The 17,334-nt window shown below is 41.4% G+C and overlaps 1 protein-coding gene across 24 annotated transcripts in view; it reads right to left on the bottom strand.

The window, feature by feature from the left end:
• Positions 1–17,334, bottom strand: part of LOC135444249 (poly(rC)-binding protein 3-like) — a 497,164-nt gene that overhangs the window by 39,369 nt on the left and 440,461 nt on the right. For all 24 annotated transcript variants that reach the window (XM_064705626.1, XM_064705627.1, XM_064705618.1 and 21 more), the window contains 3 exons: positions 9,217–9,240; positions 9,089–9,121; positions 6,210–6,326 (listed from right to left, as the gene is read on the bottom strand). In XM_064705626.1, coding sequence (XP_064561696.1) covers positions 6,210–6,326; positions 9,089–9,121; positions 9,217–9,240 — 174 coding nt within the window. The remainder of the gene's footprint in view (positions 1–6,209; positions 6,327–9,088; positions 9,122–9,216; positions 9,241–17,334) is intronic.

Below are 17,334 nucleotides of genomic sequence, written 5' to 3'. Positions count from 1 at the left end.
TCCATATTGTGGGACCAGAGGGCAGGACTAGGAGGAGGAGGTGGTGTCTGCTACTAAACCAGCCAAAACAGATGGAAGAGGCAAAAGGCTTTTGGACTCACAGGCTTCCAAAACCTGTTTCAGTCTGTTTTGGTCTCTTTTCCACCACCTCAGTTAGAAAATTTATACTGTGTAATACATCTCTACATTTCACGTCACTTCCCAGACTGGATTCAAAGGAAAATGATAAAAAAAAGGAATGACAAAGAACATGAATAATCTGAAGCAAAGAAAATCAGAGGATTTTGATAATTCTGCCACCTTCTAGATTTATTTCCTCTTTTGTAGCAGGTCCATGAATATTTGTAGCACTACACAATTTCTAAAATATTTTCCATCATGGTTATGTGACCAAAGTACAAAAAGCTCAGCAGAACAGTGATTGCCTGTGTCCAGGTAATGAAACACACCCGTGTATCCCAATGTCCAATGAGACTACATTACACATTCCCATAAGCACTTCAACTTGTTGCAAGGTTTGAATTGTTTCAAATATATTTTGTTTGTTCAAAATCTTGTAGGCAAGACAAAGCAATCCCTCTAAAGATTTCATCACAGAGGAAAAGATAAATTTTATCTTTCCACTGATCAGTGGGATGCTTTGAGGGAACCTAGGATGAAAAAATAAAAGTAGCTGCACTGCAGCTACTCAACAACTCATGAGAATCTCAGAGAGTTTTGGTAACACTAGCTGTGAGCTGAGAAGACTCATCTGTGAGGTGGCATGGCACAGCTATTATACTCTCCACAGGAATGTTACCAAGATTAGGACAGGGATGAGAAAACATGCATTTCCTATGAAGTCACTTATGATGCAACAGGAGCTCTGTCAGACAGAACTGAAGTGATTTCCTATGCTTATAAAGACTATCACTTTAACAAAAAACCAAACCAAACCAAACCAAACCAACCAACCAACCAACCAAACAAAAGTGCCTATATTGTGCAATCAGGACCCCAAATTATAAAAAAAACAATCAACAACAGAACTACTCAGCACTTCAAGCAACTCTGCACATCTCACTAAACCAGTGTGGGAGACCTGTGACACCAGCATTTATTCCTCGGTATGTTCCCAGCTTTGATGGCAGCATTGTTCCATCCAAGAAAAGGCTTAGTATGGCCTTAATTAGCTTAAAAGAGAAGAAAATAAAATCTTGAATGGAACAAGGCATTGCTGCATGTGACAAGACAGCTACCAAATCTACTAAAATCCTCTACCAATCTATCAAATCCTCTGCCAGCCAGTAGTAACTCATATTCTGTTTAGTGGCTGTGTCAGTGAGAGACTGCAATCCAAAACAAAGCCAGAGGGATAACAGAATTTGCAGTACCCATGTATCTGAGATGAAGTTATGCTGATTTTTCAGCTGGAAGATGACATGTCTGTATCATGTTTGTGTCAGGTGGAGGCACGTGTAGGTGAATAATCCTGTTCAGCCACACAGCACAAAACTTAATCATGTCTCCTACTTCCATATCATATGCAGCCTGGCCTCAAAGCCTTCACTGAAATTTCTGCCTTCAAAATCACTTTGTAGGAGCTGGAAACCACTACTCTCTTTCGTCCTCACTATTTAAGAAAAGCAACATCTAAACATGGGAGCTCAGCAGTGTGGAGTGCATACAGGAATTATTCCAGCTTAAAAACATGACAAAGGAGAAACATGCAGAAAAAAAAAAACCCTCAGAACTGCAGGCTTCCAAGTAGGGCCCAAGACTTTCCCACAGAACAGTCATCTTTCAAACTGGGAGATTCCTATTTATTTAACCCCTAACTTTTTGTGACACTGCATCCATTCCTCCAGGGCTGAGTCAGACGCTACAGCTGGACCTTGTATGGCTTTCTCCCGGCTTGGTGGGCTGCTCCTCAGCCAAGACAGGCTAACTGGGAGTCTGGAGGTGCTGAAGAGCCAGCAGAAGCTCTTGGCATCCCCAGGTCATAGCACATAAGGCTTCCCAAAACTAATCTGGCAGCTCAGAATTCTACCACACCTCCAAGGAAAAAAAATTTCTTTTTTTCTGGTTTCAAAGAAAATGTTAAACTGTCCAGTTTCCACAGCAAGGAGGATTCTGTGAGGCGGCTTCTCCCTTGGAGATGACCAGCACAGCATTGATCACAGTTGTACTGGCAGGAATTTATGTTTGTCAGAAAGGTATCACCCTAACTGCTTTTATCACCTTTTCTCTTCTTCTTCTCTTCTCTGACTTCTAGAGCCAAACAAGTGCTTCATAGATGTTTACAGAGGAACAAGGATTCAGAAATTCCTTTTCTTACTCATCTGGAGAAGGTCTGACTACCATGCTGTGCCTGCTGGTTATTCCAGTGCTTAAATACCATGTGCTTTCAGACCTACAAGCAAAGCTAGAGCTGCCCCAGTGACGTTACAGCTTCACCAGTGAAGTTACAGCTGCGTTTCTTGGGTCTCAGCCTCCAGTCCAAAAGCGACTGCACTAAAATGTCCCCTCTTGCAGTTCCAGGGGTCTGCCTGGGTTAATGTCATTTTCTAACAACTCTTTGCCCTGCAGTGAACACTTTAGGTATTCATTTAAATACCTACTTAGCTTGTAGATTCATCATAAGACTGCTTGAAAAGCAACTTCCATTAGGAAGGTTGTCAAAGCAGAGTCATATAAGGCTACAGAACAACCAGAAGACAAACCCAACCTTTCTCATTTTTTGCTCTCTCTGACATATTTTGAAATTTTTACTAACATTACAAAAGCATTCCAGGACTTCCTACACTGGCTTATCTCTAGGTATAGAGCTGTAGGGTGGAAATTAAGGGTTCAAGGTCTTCATGTGGGTGTGCATGACAAATACCAAAACAGTCCCTCAAAGCAGCAGTCTCACACATGCACCTTTTTTCTTCTGTTTCAACATAGCTGCAATAACCAGAGCTGGACTGAATCTTCATATGCTGAAGAAATCTCCAGCATATGCATGAAAAACAGCACTTGGTAGCTAGCTAATTTGTAATTTTTGAAACAGCACTTTATTTTGCCTGCAGAATATTACAGTTACCTCATTTTATTGGCAGAAAGATTTATAGGAAACCTAACTGATTTTTACTGCTGTTCCTTTAAATATACCACAAACCAATTATGTTAAAACTAAATACAGATATTTCAGAGCAGTACTTGATCTGCAGACATTGCCAATACTCCTTTGTTAATGCTTATATGAAGAGCCCAGGCTATCCTCTAAAACCTGCAAGTGCAAATAAGTGCAAAATCCAGCCAGATGCCTGAATTTCAGCTTGCTTTGCCTATTGCTACTTACAGCACTTTCAAAGACTACGTGGTGTTGGGTGGTGGGCTGGGGATCTGATGCCATGCAGTGTTTGATGTTTGTATGAAACATGCAGCATTATTTCCACTGGGTACTCATTTTGGTGGGAACTGGCAGGGATTATCTGTGCTAATGATTCTCAGCATTTTACAGGATGAGGAACATGTTTTTCCTGTAGAGAGCAGAGACACTGCTCTCTCCAGGATTCTCTGGATTGGAAAGTATGGCACTGTGGACCAAGCTACCTCTTAAACTAGAAGAAACAGGGATTGGTCCATGATGGGTAGGAGTTGAAGTGGAGAAAGAGATGACAATAGGAGGTTTTGAAATTGGGTTAGTGTCCTGGGGTGACGTTATGATGCTTGTATATCCCCATTCATCTGTTCTGTGCCTTTAAGACCGGCTCTGAAGAGTGGAAGTTTTGTTTGGGTTTCTCTTATCAGGGACACAGAGGAAAGCGGTACATAGGGCTGGTTTTTTACTTCCAGCTTCAGCTTGCTGCTTTTGCTTGCTCTCTTTATCTGCTCTTGCTTCTGCTCTGCTTTGGCCTCTGCTTATTAGCTAGTTCTAGCTAAACAGTCCACATTCCTTCCTAGACTGTTTCTCCTCTCCTGTTCCTGTGACCATCTCGAACCTGCTCTGGACTGGGACCCGGGAACACCGAAGGTTCGGCTGCAGCGGCTGGCCCAGCGCCGGAGGGACTGAGAACAAAGCAACCACCCCCCCCGAAAGAGACTTTCTGATTTTGTCATCTTTCTCAAAGCGGTGTCACCTGGTATTGTTCATTTTGTGTGCTGGGGGGTGCTGGGCCAGTCAAATAAACAGGTTCTTTCCACCTCTCTCCGAGGAATTTTTTCCCGAACCGGTTGGGGGAGGGGCCGTGTGGGTTTCGCTTTCTGGAGGGGCCCTCCTTTGCAGATTCTTTAACAAATTTGCCCTAAACCAGGACAGTTAGATAGAATTACTTGTGGTTCTGCAGGCTTAAACCTCAAAATCATTATTATTTCATTAATAACTGGAAAAAACCTCCCCAAGCATTCTTATAAAATGTGCCATGCCACAAAACCAAGACATTTTATCAACATACTGAAAGTTTGGAATATCACGCAGGAAGATCTGAAAACCCATGAAGGACTGAAGAAATATAAATGGGATTAACACCTGCAGTATTAAAAAAAGTAATTTGTCTGGAGCCTGACAGGAATGTTTGCCAAGACTGAAGAGGTGGAAACTTCTCAGCAGGAGCTGGGGACACCCACCAGACAAAAGCACAGGTGTGTGCAAAGAATTAAACTAGTAGGAGGTGAGCCATTTCCAACAGTGGCAGGGATATGACAGCATGGTAAGTAGGATAGGGGACTGTTAATGCTGCTAAACAAACCTTTGTGGAACTTCATTTGCAACCTGTCCACAATTAACTCAGACATTTAACATAAAATGTAACCAGAAAAAGCTGGAAAGGAACTCCTAGAGTCATGAGAGGGGTGAGTCCTCTGAAAGACTGGGCTTGGATTCACTCTCTCTGGCAAAAGCAAAGGTGTGTGGGGATAAAATCAGCTTCTAAATATATATCTAGAAAGGGAAACCTCAGGGATGGAAAGGCAAGAATTATCTAAACTAATGGCCAGTACAGGCATAGAAACAAAGCTTCATGAGCTGTTCATGAATAAAGTCAGGTGAGGAGCAAAGAGAAGGTGCCTGATTATCAGAGACCTGCAGTTGTGAACCCAGTATCAGGAAGAGTAAAAATTCTAACTAGCTTCTTATCATGCTGGGAAGTTACAAGTCCAAGCCATCCAGCTGATTCTAGAAGATAACTGCATCTGGTGACTTAGGAGCTCTCTTCTAGTTGTGTTGCTCTAAATTTGAACATTTGCCATGTGTAAATAAAGGCACATGTTGACAATTCTCATCAATTCCACCATCTCCCTGTGCTATGGGGAGATGTGGAGACTAACCTTGCTGACTTGGAGAAATGAAAATTCTTAAGAGAGGCATTGACATCCCTCTGGTTTAATGCATCCTCGAGAGACCCTGCCCTTTGCTTCAGGGTGCAGGTGACTCACTCTACCTGTCTGCAAGCTCCTCCATTAGGAGAAGGGGAACTGCTTCCTGCAGGGGCATCTGCCTCTCCAGAGAGGACAGGAGAGCTGCGAGGACTAGACATATGATTTTCAAAAGTAGAGGGAGTCAAATCCTCTCCAGAGTGACCAGGGTTCATGTTCTGTACTCTGCTGCCTTTCCTGTGAGGTTCTCTTTTAAAATGGCGACCATATCTAATTGTAGCTGGTCCATGAAACTGAAGGAAATCTCAGCAATTTAGATACAGATCTGCACAGAACACTCACTGTTCACATAGAGTGAATTGAACTCCTGCATTACTTACTCTGAATGCCTTTAATTGGTTTTAAAGGACAAGCCTTAAATGTAGTAATTGGTAATCATACAGCTTGTTTTAAAAAAAAAATTATAGTTAAATGAGTTATATATTCATTTTGACATATATAACATTTACATCAATACCAACTGGATTCATACAAACAGAGTTAAAAGTTAGGCAATTATTCTTTTCAAATCAAACCCACAGTGGGAGTAGAATTTTTCCAAGACATTTTTCCTACCATTAGCACACATTACTAGAAGCAATTGCTTTTCCCTGAAGCCTCCAAAAAGCAAAAGAAATGATCAAACATCTTGTAAATTTACCCATTATTTTTCTTCAGCATTGCTGCCAAAAGCATTTATAAAAATATAACCACTTTCATTGCTATTAAATAGAACATTAAACAAATCCTATTTAACATTAAAGCAAACATGAGAAAATTCAAACAGTGTTTGTATTTCAACTTGAAGAGAGGAAAAAAAATTATTTGCTTACCTCTTCAAATTTTAGTGCAATCATAGAAAAAGCTTTAAAAATTGCATCTGTTGGGCCTGTTATTGTCACAATTCTCTCTGGACAAGTGCCTTCTGAAATATTGATTCGAGCACCACTCTGTCAAAAGGAACAAATATTTTTCAAAGTTATACTTCCCAGGGAGCAAACAAAGTAGGATTAGGAATATAGCTTGGGAAGGAATACCTTGAGGCATCTAATTCCCTCCCTTGCAACTGCAGCCCCAACATCATATAATTTCAGCATAAACTGATCACATTCCAAAAATTCATGTAACTGCAGGAAGCTGGATTCTGTCTGGGTAAATACTTCTGCAGCCTTCTTTGCAGCATGCAAATAGCACCTCTGTAACTCAAAGTTGCAAATAACTGCATAATCAAGCCTTTTTCCTTCCTTCTTTCAGGATTAACCTTAAGTAGGACCGGAGCTGCAGAATTTAGGAGAAGGTGGTTGTCTCCAGGGAGCACCAGCATTTCCCAGGAGCAATGCACCTCTCTGGTTTGGAGCCCCAAAGGTGAGGCTTGGCTTCTCTGCCTCTCTGCTGGGGCCTTGCTTTGCACCATGGAGAAGGCCCCTTGAAAATGTGCCTCACGTGAAGGCAGCCAGGTAATATGCACTAAACATTCCTTTAAAAGACTAGTGGTAGGACAGGACACACCAACAGTACTGTGTCCATAGGACAAGGAGCCTGTTGGATGGAGTCAGAAAACCAGAAGTGACTTAGGGAAGCCAGGCTGCTCTCAAGCATACTCGGTTCTCTATGTCACTGTGGTAGCGCAGAGAAAATGTCTCTACCAGGGGGTTTTATATATTTAGAAATTTATATACATATTTAATATATATTTAAGAGGATCTTTAGTGTAGTAATGATCAAATCAGCTTCACATAAGAGCCACCCTACACATTCTCTGAGATTTCAGTCCTGGAAATGTGTGAATGCAGCCTAACAAGACTGGAGCCTCAACTCACCCACAGGCACTGACCTTCTTGGGGATCACGGCCTGAAGCCAGTGTGAGACAAGCTGGGTTAGTTTGGCCTTTGCCTGCAGGGTCACCTCACAGCTGCTGATGTGCTGTGTCCAGCCCTTAACCACCCCGTGCTGCTGCTCTACTGCAAGAGACTGTGCTTCCCCATATGGCAGCACCCCCACACAGCATGGAAAAAACCAAGGCTCAACACTACTGATAGAGAAATTTTCCTGCCACAGACCTGGGCACAGAACTGAGAGTTCTGTACTTTTCTGTAGGCCTGAAGTTGTCTCTGACATTTCCTCAATGACAGAATTGTCTCTGACATTTCCCCAAAGACAGAGCTACATTTCACACCATAAAGATGGAGTGCACGCTGCCACATCTGCCAGGGAAGTCAAAATAAAAGCTGCATTTTGCTTTCAAAGAAGTACTGAAAAAGGTAGTAATTTAAAGAGTGACCAAATTATCATCATATGGAGATACAGCCTCTTAGTCCTGTGCTGATATAAAGATGCATACAATTCCATTATTTAAAAAAAAAAACCCAAAAAAATAAAGTGTCTTCTGACCACGGATCCATGACAGCAGAGTTGCAAGACTGGAAGAACATTTGATATTTATCTTGAAAGACAGACCAAGCATCATAGGTATTCTCTAAGTTGTTTTACTAAGAAGTCAGGAGCAGTCTCCAATGATGGCTACCCTTCTGTGCATACAATTTATGTACAAAGATATACGCTCATGATCATAATTAATAATTACACTAAAATGTGTTTAATTAAGTTTACCTAGTACACTGCAAGAAATTTTTCTTATATTTTTTCCTTTAAGTCTTAGCAAATGGGTGAAAATATGGGTGAAAACATGTCATCAAAAAAGGAGCTCAGAACTCCGTCAGCCTGACAATGAAATCCCTATTGTGTATATTTAAAGACGGATGTCTACAATTTTCTTTACTAAAATACTTTGACATTTCCCTGCCACAGACCTTCTATCAGAGTAGAAAACAACGAAGCAGCTGACACAGTAATGTACTGCAGCTTTACTAGAGCCAAACTGACTTTCCTGGAGGCATCCTCTTTACACTGCACTCCTATAGTTTAAAACAGTAGGATTTCTCTTCTGACTTACACTTTTAGCGGTGGCTTCAAAGCAGAAAAATTACATGGATCTCCAGGTAGGATGTGCTGTCTTGCAGGACCAGTGTGGGTCTGCAGCTTCCACCTGAGCACACTCCTCTGAAGATAGCACAGCTTGCTCTGTGGCAGGGAAAGAAGCCTGCAGACACTGGGGAGACTGAGATTTATGCAGTGCCCTGTTTTAATCCTATTTGTCTTTAGCCTTTTCAAAGGATTGGAATGGTAGGTGTGCAGGTCTACTCTGCCCACATCCTACTCACAGCTGCAAAATGAGGAAAAGCTAAGGCTTTGCCAAGACATGGCTGAGAGATGCTCTGGCTTGTACACATCTGGCTCCAGCTCTGCTGAAGCTTGTATCTACCCTCAAACTTGACGTGTGTCAGTCTAACATTGGGTTTCAGAATTTTGGAAACTCTACCAGGAGGCCAAGCCATGTGCAGGACTGATGTTGATATGCTAATGAAAGATACAGTGGGTCTGATGCACAGAACCATGCTGTGAGCTGTTTTGAGATAAGGCAGCAGCAGGCACATCGCTAGGGGAATGAAAGACTCCAGACTGCTGCAGCGATAAGGAGGTTACATTAACAACAATGTTTAATTTAGGCCAGCATATTTATACCCCAGTGCTTGCAAAGAACAGGGATGTTGAACAATCGGCCCACTTGATGGCAGCATCGGTCTGCACATGCTGAACTCGCTGTTTCTGAGCTGGAAAGGAAGCAAGTGAAGACATCAAAGCTTGTCTTACCTCCTCCCTCATCTTCTTCACTGTCTCACCTTTCTGTTAAAGAAGCAAAAAAAAACCCCGTTAGCCTGGGCTAAGACAAGAGAAATGATATACAATAGTTTGACATGAATATAAAGTTATTTTCTGACCTTTCCGATAATGCTTCCAACCTCCTGCAACAGAAAAAAAAGAGACACCGTGAATGATACGATTTGTTACAGAAGAGCATTTGTGCTGTTCCTAAGCTATTTCACTATCATTTATTTCAAACCTTCAGTGTGAAGCATAGCTCCCTTCCATTGTTGCTGTATACAAATATGCCATGTTAGATACAAAGGGATGGACTAAAAATGCAGCTTTGCAGCCAAGTGATCGTGCAAGAAAAACACTTTTAACAGAAACCGATCTCGTGGTTACAGATCCATCCTGCTACTATAAACACAGACAAATCCCTATCAGGGAATGAAAAGTTAAGAAATAACAGAACTGCACGATCTAGTGGAGAAAATGAGGTGTAATACAAGCATCAAAATAATTGCTGGTTTCTCCAAGGGCAGGTATTTACCCTCCTTATGCATTGTAATAGTGAGAGCTGAATTTCCACGCTACCAAGTGTTATTGTGTAAACACCTGGTGGCCTGTCTTAATCTCCCTATTAAGCACTTAGAGAACAATAATTGCTAATCACTTTTTAAGGATTTGGGAATTGCTACTGGCCTCCTACAATCTTCCACCAAAGGAAAGAAACTACTGAGAAGTGTGGCTGTGAACATACAGTAGGGGAACAATGTGGCAGTTCTGGCAACATCCCAAGGGTTAAAATCTTGGTGAACAGATAGCAAAAATGAAACTATGAACACTAAAATGAATAGTCTGAACATGTTACACAAATCATGCATCTGCAACATCAGATTGGAAATCATGTGATGGAGAGACCAGCTAAAGGAAAATAAACTCCTCTTCTATACTAAGATTGTGAAAACTAATTCTACAGTTAAAGACTGCCTCAGATGGCTGAACTGTCTCAGATGTATGATACACCACTTCCCCCACCCAGTCCATACACTTCAGTGTGATCCATCCTGGAACACAGTCCAAAGTGTAGAATTTTTGAAATTTTTGTCCTCCAACACTCTATCCAGTGATGGACTCGTGATAAAGTGGTACTGACTTCACTCTGCAGGAAAGAACTACCTGCAGTGACCTTGAGTTATTTTTGCCAGTTGTTTATAAGCTCAAAACATGAAGCTGTTTGTGCTTGCAACTCATCACATCCTGCACACCAGACACAAGACTTTCCAGAGAGACAAAGTTACCTACTTCAAGGAACTCTGGCACACCGCTCCTTTATGCCCTCTGCAAGTCTGCACACAACACCTGACTGAGGAGAACAGTCAATACACTGATGGACATGCTGGAAAACTGGGCTGGGAGAAAGCCCAGGGAGTAGAATGAAGTCAGATGAAAAGCCCCATGTCTGTGATGGAAAAAGCCCATGCAGCAGGACAAGCTGGACAAAAACTTGCTACCTTAAAAACTGACTTTGCAGAAAAAGTCCCAATGTTCCTAACTCAGAACTTCAACCTAAATAAATGAGTAGATCAGCAGTGCACCCTGCTCAATCAAAGGCTGGACTGTATCAGCAGGAGTGCAGCCAGCAGACTGGGGCAAATGGCTCTTTGTCATCCCGTTTGTGAGACATGCCTGCAGGGTTGTGGCCTCTTCTGGGCTCCTAGTACAAGACAGACAAGGACACACTGAGGTGAATTCACACAGGGCCACCAAGCTGGTCAGGGGACCAGAGCACAGGACACATGAGAAGAGATGAGAGAACTACATTTGTTCTTAAGAAGAATAGACTTGACAGGCAAGTCTTACTGTAGTGTATGATAAAGAAAGCAAGCTACAATATCAAATTCCTACTCAATGTGAGGAAAAAAAAATTACCACGGGGATGGCTGGACATTGAAAAAGGCACCCAGAGAATCACCATCCTTAAAGGTGTCAGAACCCAGCCTGGGCAAGGCCCTGTGTAATCTGCTCCAATGCAATCTGCTTGATTCAGGAGGTCAGACTGGAGACTTTTGTAGGTCCCTTCCAACATTCATTGGTCTGTTATTCTTCAGTCACAGCCTTATTCCCAGTGAAGTCAGTGCCTTAATAGCCACAAAGTTCCTCAATCCTGTGAGGCCCCTTCCCAGGTTTATTTTCAAACTGTGCTTTTCCTGTATCTCATTTCCCTTTTTTATTTCTCTTCCAACTGCTCTTTCAAGATGGCATTCTGCACTCTTGTACACACTGACCTGAGAACAGATACTGTCCAGAGAGGAGTGCAAATCCTCCAGTGGTATCTGCTTTACAAACCTACAGTTCTTCTGGCCAGTGTTGAGTAGACCTTTACACTTGACACAGCTGTGTGAGTGCTTTTGGCAAAGCTGCTTGTGTCCATTTGGGACTATGAGATATCTGCACCTCTGTACATACAATGTAGAGAAGCAGCTCTGTGAGAATGGGCATGAAAGGGCTCACTGCAGTTTTCTGTCTTGTAACAAAATTATTGTAATATTCTCTTAATATGCAGGTTTAGGTCACCCCTCTTCCTGGGGCCGAGACAGCCATACCAGCATGCTGTGTAGGTTCCCAAATGAGATGCAGCTTTTTTGTCAGCAGTGACACAAATCTGGGACACCCATCCCCCCAGATTTTTAAGATCTTACTGTTTTTTACATTTTCATTGTAACTGTCAATCTCACAGTAATTGCTGAAAGGGCACTACAGGGAGCAAGGCTCTCAGTGATGACAAGGCTTGGGAATCTCCCATGTCCAGTAGTTCCTATCCGACCACTTAGCACATCTGGCAGTTGTATCTTAAAAACTACTTCCATTCTTCTCAGTTCTAGCTTTCAGAAATAATTACTTCCACAAAACAAATTCTCAGAAGGACCTTTTGCTAGGGGTGAGAGTATTCTGTTTCAGTTGCTATGGGCAAGCAACTATATTTCAGTCCATGGTACAACTTCAGGTTTTGTATATCTGAAGTTTCATTAGAATATGTAGGCCTAGTCTTGAACCTCCAAGGTTCTGTCAGTATAAAATAAATACAAATTTGTCCCAATCCATTTGATCATCTTGAGTCTTAATGAAAGATGCTGTTCTTTCAGAAATGAATGGATGGGTCATGGGAAATAAATGCAAAAATATCTTCCTTGGAAATAGGAGAACATACTTTCGTTTATGAACAGAAAAGCCATGTACTGTTTGTAGCATTGGTAAAAAAGATGGTCCATTTCTAACACAGAAATTAGGAGTATTTAAACAAGCAAAGGAGAGCATAGAATAAAAAGATTCTCAAGCTGATTGTTTCACTGAATTCTCTGTGAGTTTTTCTTTGCATTTCAGTGGGGACAGGATTCTACATGACAAAGCATTACCTTGTTATTTATTAACAAAGAGCACAAGCTACCAAAGAGATGAGTGGAAGAACTGTGTGTATACCACTGAGAAAAAAATATTTCAGTAAGACTGGTGACCAGTTCCTTGGAACATGCCAGCAAATGGCACTGTAATCATATGGACTATTTCAAATCTCCCCCTCATCAAAGGGTGACTTTAGAGCTTATTTTATAAACCAGTTACAAAACATCCAAGCCAATGCCACCTCTCCCTCTACTCTGGGAGATGGGATTCTGCTTGGCCATGTGAGATAAGATCACAGGGGCAGAGAGAAGCACAAACTTTACATGGACATTTCAGAATTTTTACAGAGTTTTGCTTTATACAAATTACTGGGAAAAAAACCAAAACAACAGAATGGTTTTAAATGGGTCACTTCAAACTTTTCTGGGGCCTTAGCTTTTTCTAGGAAAGCCCCTAGAAAGTACTGGTGACAACAGATCATGTCTTAAACTATGATGAGAAATCCATTACAGCCACACGTTAAATCAAAAGACTCTTTTCACCTCATTCTTCAAACTACCAAAGCTACTTCAACAAACCTTTAATGTTTCTTTATACAGTCCAGTATTTGTTTCATACAGTTTCTCATATCACCATGAAATAATTTTACTGCTAAATGAGATACCTAACACCATTTTTATGACCCTCAAGTTTTAGCATTACTTCTAACTAAGGTTACTTTAATGGCTTTACCTTCTTCAGAAAATGTTTCTAGATCTGCCAGACATCAAATGTGCTGTAGTTAAGTGCATAAGATGTCTGTCACCTACATTGGCTCATTACAAGTTTGGAGTTCAGTGTAAGTCAGGCAACCAACCCTCACTGCAGTCCAGGGAGAGATAATGGAGGATATTTTGAAATCCAGATGCTGATTTTAGATAACTTGAAGATAATTCTCAAGCCTGGGGGACAGAGTGGTCATTATGATTTTCTTAAGTAGGAAATTTCTAATCAAGTAGATAAAACAAGAGCTGGACCTCACCAACTAACCCTGGGAGACTGCCCAGCATCAGTTAAGTATATTACTAACCAACCAGCCAATTCATTGCAGATAACTTGAGGAAATGCAATGGTAAAAACAGGGGTTGGCTTCTTTCACGGTGAAATGTAGCATATAATATTATTTGCACACCTTATTCACAAGAATGTGATGAATTTTGTTCTTAATGAACATTTGGGAAGTGCTCTATTTATAGCTAAGAAGCTATTTCTGCAGACTGTGCATCATCTGTGGTGAAGACAAGGCAGCACAAAAGGGGCAGCAAAAATTCCTGTGAGTCAAGGCTTTTGCAGGGCTCTCGGTGGTAAGAATGACTAAACAAAGATATAAAACTAGTTGTAGAAGAAACCTATTTCCTAATCAATTATCTCGTGTGTCCTTTGAATAGCAAGAGAAAGAAATCAGTCATATTAAGAAAACAAGAGGCTTAACAAATGACAACAAACCTTGGTTTAAAGATTAACCTTTGATCTGTAAAGATAAAGTGTGAAATTCCATTACTTTTTCTGAGTGTGAGGTTGGTTTAATAATTACTGAGTCCTGGAAAATCAAAACAAAAACAGGTAGCTGTTGTGGGACTACAGAAACACACACGTCTTGCTCTATTATCATGCAGCTTTTATTATCTGTGCTATGGGGGAAATTGAACAAAAACTTCAGAGGATCCCTGAGATAAAGCCATGTCTAGAAGGAAAATACATTTAAGAAATAATATAGAAATATATGCTTTCACCTCAAAACATTCAACAAAGCACAGGCTCCATCCTAAAGCCTGAAATTCCTTCAGGCAATGCTCTGATTGCACGTGCTAACCTGCTTTCTATAAAGCAAGGACTAGGTAGAACCAGTAGGGCTGGAGTCTACAAACAAAAGAGCTTTGAAAGGGAAGGAATACAGCCTTCCATGGTGGGGAAACACCCGTCATGGGACAAGGAGGGGTCCTGGCAACAGCACACAACAGCTGTGCTGATAAAGTTTTCTAAACCCTGACCAGTTGTCTTTCTCCCATCCATAAGGAGGCATAACATAACTCAGCTCTCTCTCTCCTCACCTTAAACTGAGGACAGAGTTGCCAATAGTCACCTAAGATCATGAATATGCTTGCCTGGAAGACCCCAAGATCATGTTCCACAAAGCTGTTCTGAGCAATGCGCTTGCGTGGAGCATGTGGGGCATCTGCATTTTTCAAAGACTGGAAGAAAAGTCAGTTTTTGGAAACATGACAGCCTCAGAGAAATCTGTCAGACTCAGAGAAAAAAACGGCCACCTTGGGTAAACTGAGAATCTGATTTGTGTTCTGGGATTATGTGGGATTATCCTCACTGCCATGGGAGATCTCATGTTCCTAGGTGATGCTTCAGTAGTCACCATTTGATGCCCACAGCCCTAAATTAGAAAGGCATTGCGGTCCCAGGCCTTCCTTACTGAGGCAGATCTTTTGCTAACAAATATGGTAGTGCATGAGGAAATCTGAAAATTATGGTTTTTCTGATGGAGATTCCAGTATTATGTATCTTCTGCAAGTAACCTTTTTTTTTCTGTGCAGCTGTGCCAATGGGCATTTTTCCTTTGCTTTTTGACAGCAGATGGGTAGCCAGCTTACATTTGGTTTCACATCTAAGCTCCCAGCTTTCCCTGCTAAAACCAACCCAAAACTCAGTTCTGTCCTGTGCTTGTCCCTGCCCCTGTGATGCTGAAGCAGCAGCACTGAGTAGGGCGTGTACCTTCTGCAATCTTTGTTCATTAGTCACGCACTGATGAGGAGATTTTGTTTGGTAGAAGTGGGAACACTCAGCTATGGAGATTGGTTTTGGGAGTAGAGAGTGCCCAGGGGCTGGGAGAACTCTCTCTTCCTTTTAGCTGATTTTTGAGGCTAGTGAGAGCATCTTGGCTGCTCCTACAAAAATGCTGAGAAGAGGTCCATCCTGTGCTGCGCATCTGCATGCAGAGTTTTGTTCCATGACCAGGGCTCTCAGGTATCACAGCAATGCAAGCAAACAAAACAGGAACTATAATAGCAATAGGCAGGACAGTCAATCCTCATAATACCCTGACAGTGTTTGTGGAAACTGGAAAGAACAGAACAAACATTGCTTTGATTGGCATTTTATGGCTTAGATTGTATTACTGACAAGGCGATTCTTAAAGTTACTTTGTTGCATTCTGTATTTCAATAAGTAAAAAATAAAAAATGGAAAAGGAAGATCATTACCTTTAAGATGGGGAAAATTAATTTCTGTACTTGCTTTACGGTCTTTCAAGGAGGCAATTAAGCAGGCACCAAAACAGTGGCAACTAACAGAAATCCCTGATGCTAAAAAGGTATTATCTGAACTAATGAAAAAGGCAATTTTTCTTAATGATTTTATTCTGTATTTGAGCTGTTAAGTGTAAGCGATTACTTTATGAGTCTAAATTTTCTTTCTCTTGTAAAAATTCGGTATGTAGCATCACAATGTAATCACCAATGTCTGAAAGCCACCATTGAAGCTGGATGTAGGTCACTGTAACCAGGGCTTCCAGTGCCACAAGTCCCCCATTGATCCTGCTGAAATAATTTCAAACTCAGATAGCTTGAGTTCCTCAGGGAATTTAAAATTACACTGTAAGTACTAAGGCGCTCATAGGGTAATGTCCAAACCCAAACATTTGACTGCAGATAAATCTTTTTAATTCACTGCTGCTGAATGAGAAATGCATCACTGAGCAAATGGTATCAGGGAAAGAAAAGCTCCACTCAGTCATCATATCTTTCCTCCATCAATGCAGATAATATAATCTAATAATACATGTGCTACTCGTTACTGGACATGTTTAAAATTTGCATAGGAGACGTACAGAACATAACAAAAGTGTCTATACCAGATTTTTTTCTTGGGATTCCCTTATTAGATTTATTTTCAAAGTAGTATTTTATATCGTTATTTCCAGCCACAAGCACTTGTGGCATTCAAAATACCATAACATTTGTACTTATAATACGTATTTATGAGAATGTTTGAAGAAAGCTAGACATAGTCTCCTCAGTCTCCTAAAGCTTTTGTTATTTTTCTGTGAATTCCCCCTCTGTCAGTCTTCACCATCACTCACACACGTGGCACCTGCTGCTGAGCACAGAACTGCAGGTGTGATTCTGCCAGAAGAACAGCAAGGTAATTACCTTCTCCTTGCCCCGTGATGCACCAATACCATACATCCAAAATTGCACACACTTTTGCTGAAATATCTTTCCTCTCCAACGTAGCATATCCCAAATGTGCCAGTCTCTAGACACTGACACATCTGATGCTTTTTAGCCTTTTATGCTTTCCAGATTTCCCTCTGTCACTGAACATGTATCTTCTAAATTACCTTCTCCAGTTAATTGCCTCACCTCTCCAATTTACACCTCTCAGTATTTGGCAAGAGTCCTACTTTCCTGCCAGTTTTCCCTTCACTCCTTCATCCCACCTGTAAACTATTTCCTTGTTCTTCCTAACCATCTGACTTCATTAATCCATTTTGGTTCTTATTGCTGAAACTCCATTCTCCTTCTCTAAAAGATTCCTCAGGCTCAATACATTACTATATTCTACTTTGGCTTCTTGCAGACTTCACTGCACCCAATATGATTTCATCAATGCACACGTTCACACAGCACCTTTGGAAACAGTGCATTATTTCTCCTGCAGGTTTGTACTGGAGGGAGGAAGCAGGAAGCAGAGATTCTTGCACCGCCACTATGAGATGGAGGTGGATCTCATAGTGGATTTGTGACCTGCTGCCCTTTCTAGGCTGGCCCATTTAAACATTCTCTCCTGTTCCACCTCAT

The sequence above is a fragment of the Zonotrichia leucophrys genome, chromosome 2 (genome assembly GCF_028769735.1).
Source record: "Zonotrichia leucophrys gambelii isolate GWCS_2022_RI chromosome 2, RI_Zleu_2.0, whole genome shotgun sequence".
In the NCBI taxonomy this organism is placed as follows: domain Eukaryota; kingdom Metazoa; phylum Chordata; class Aves; order Passeriformes; family Passerellidae; genus Zonotrichia; species Zonotrichia leucophrys.
The sequence above is the reverse complement of the archived record's forward strand: the minus strand, read 5'-3'. Positions and strand labels throughout refer to the sequence as shown.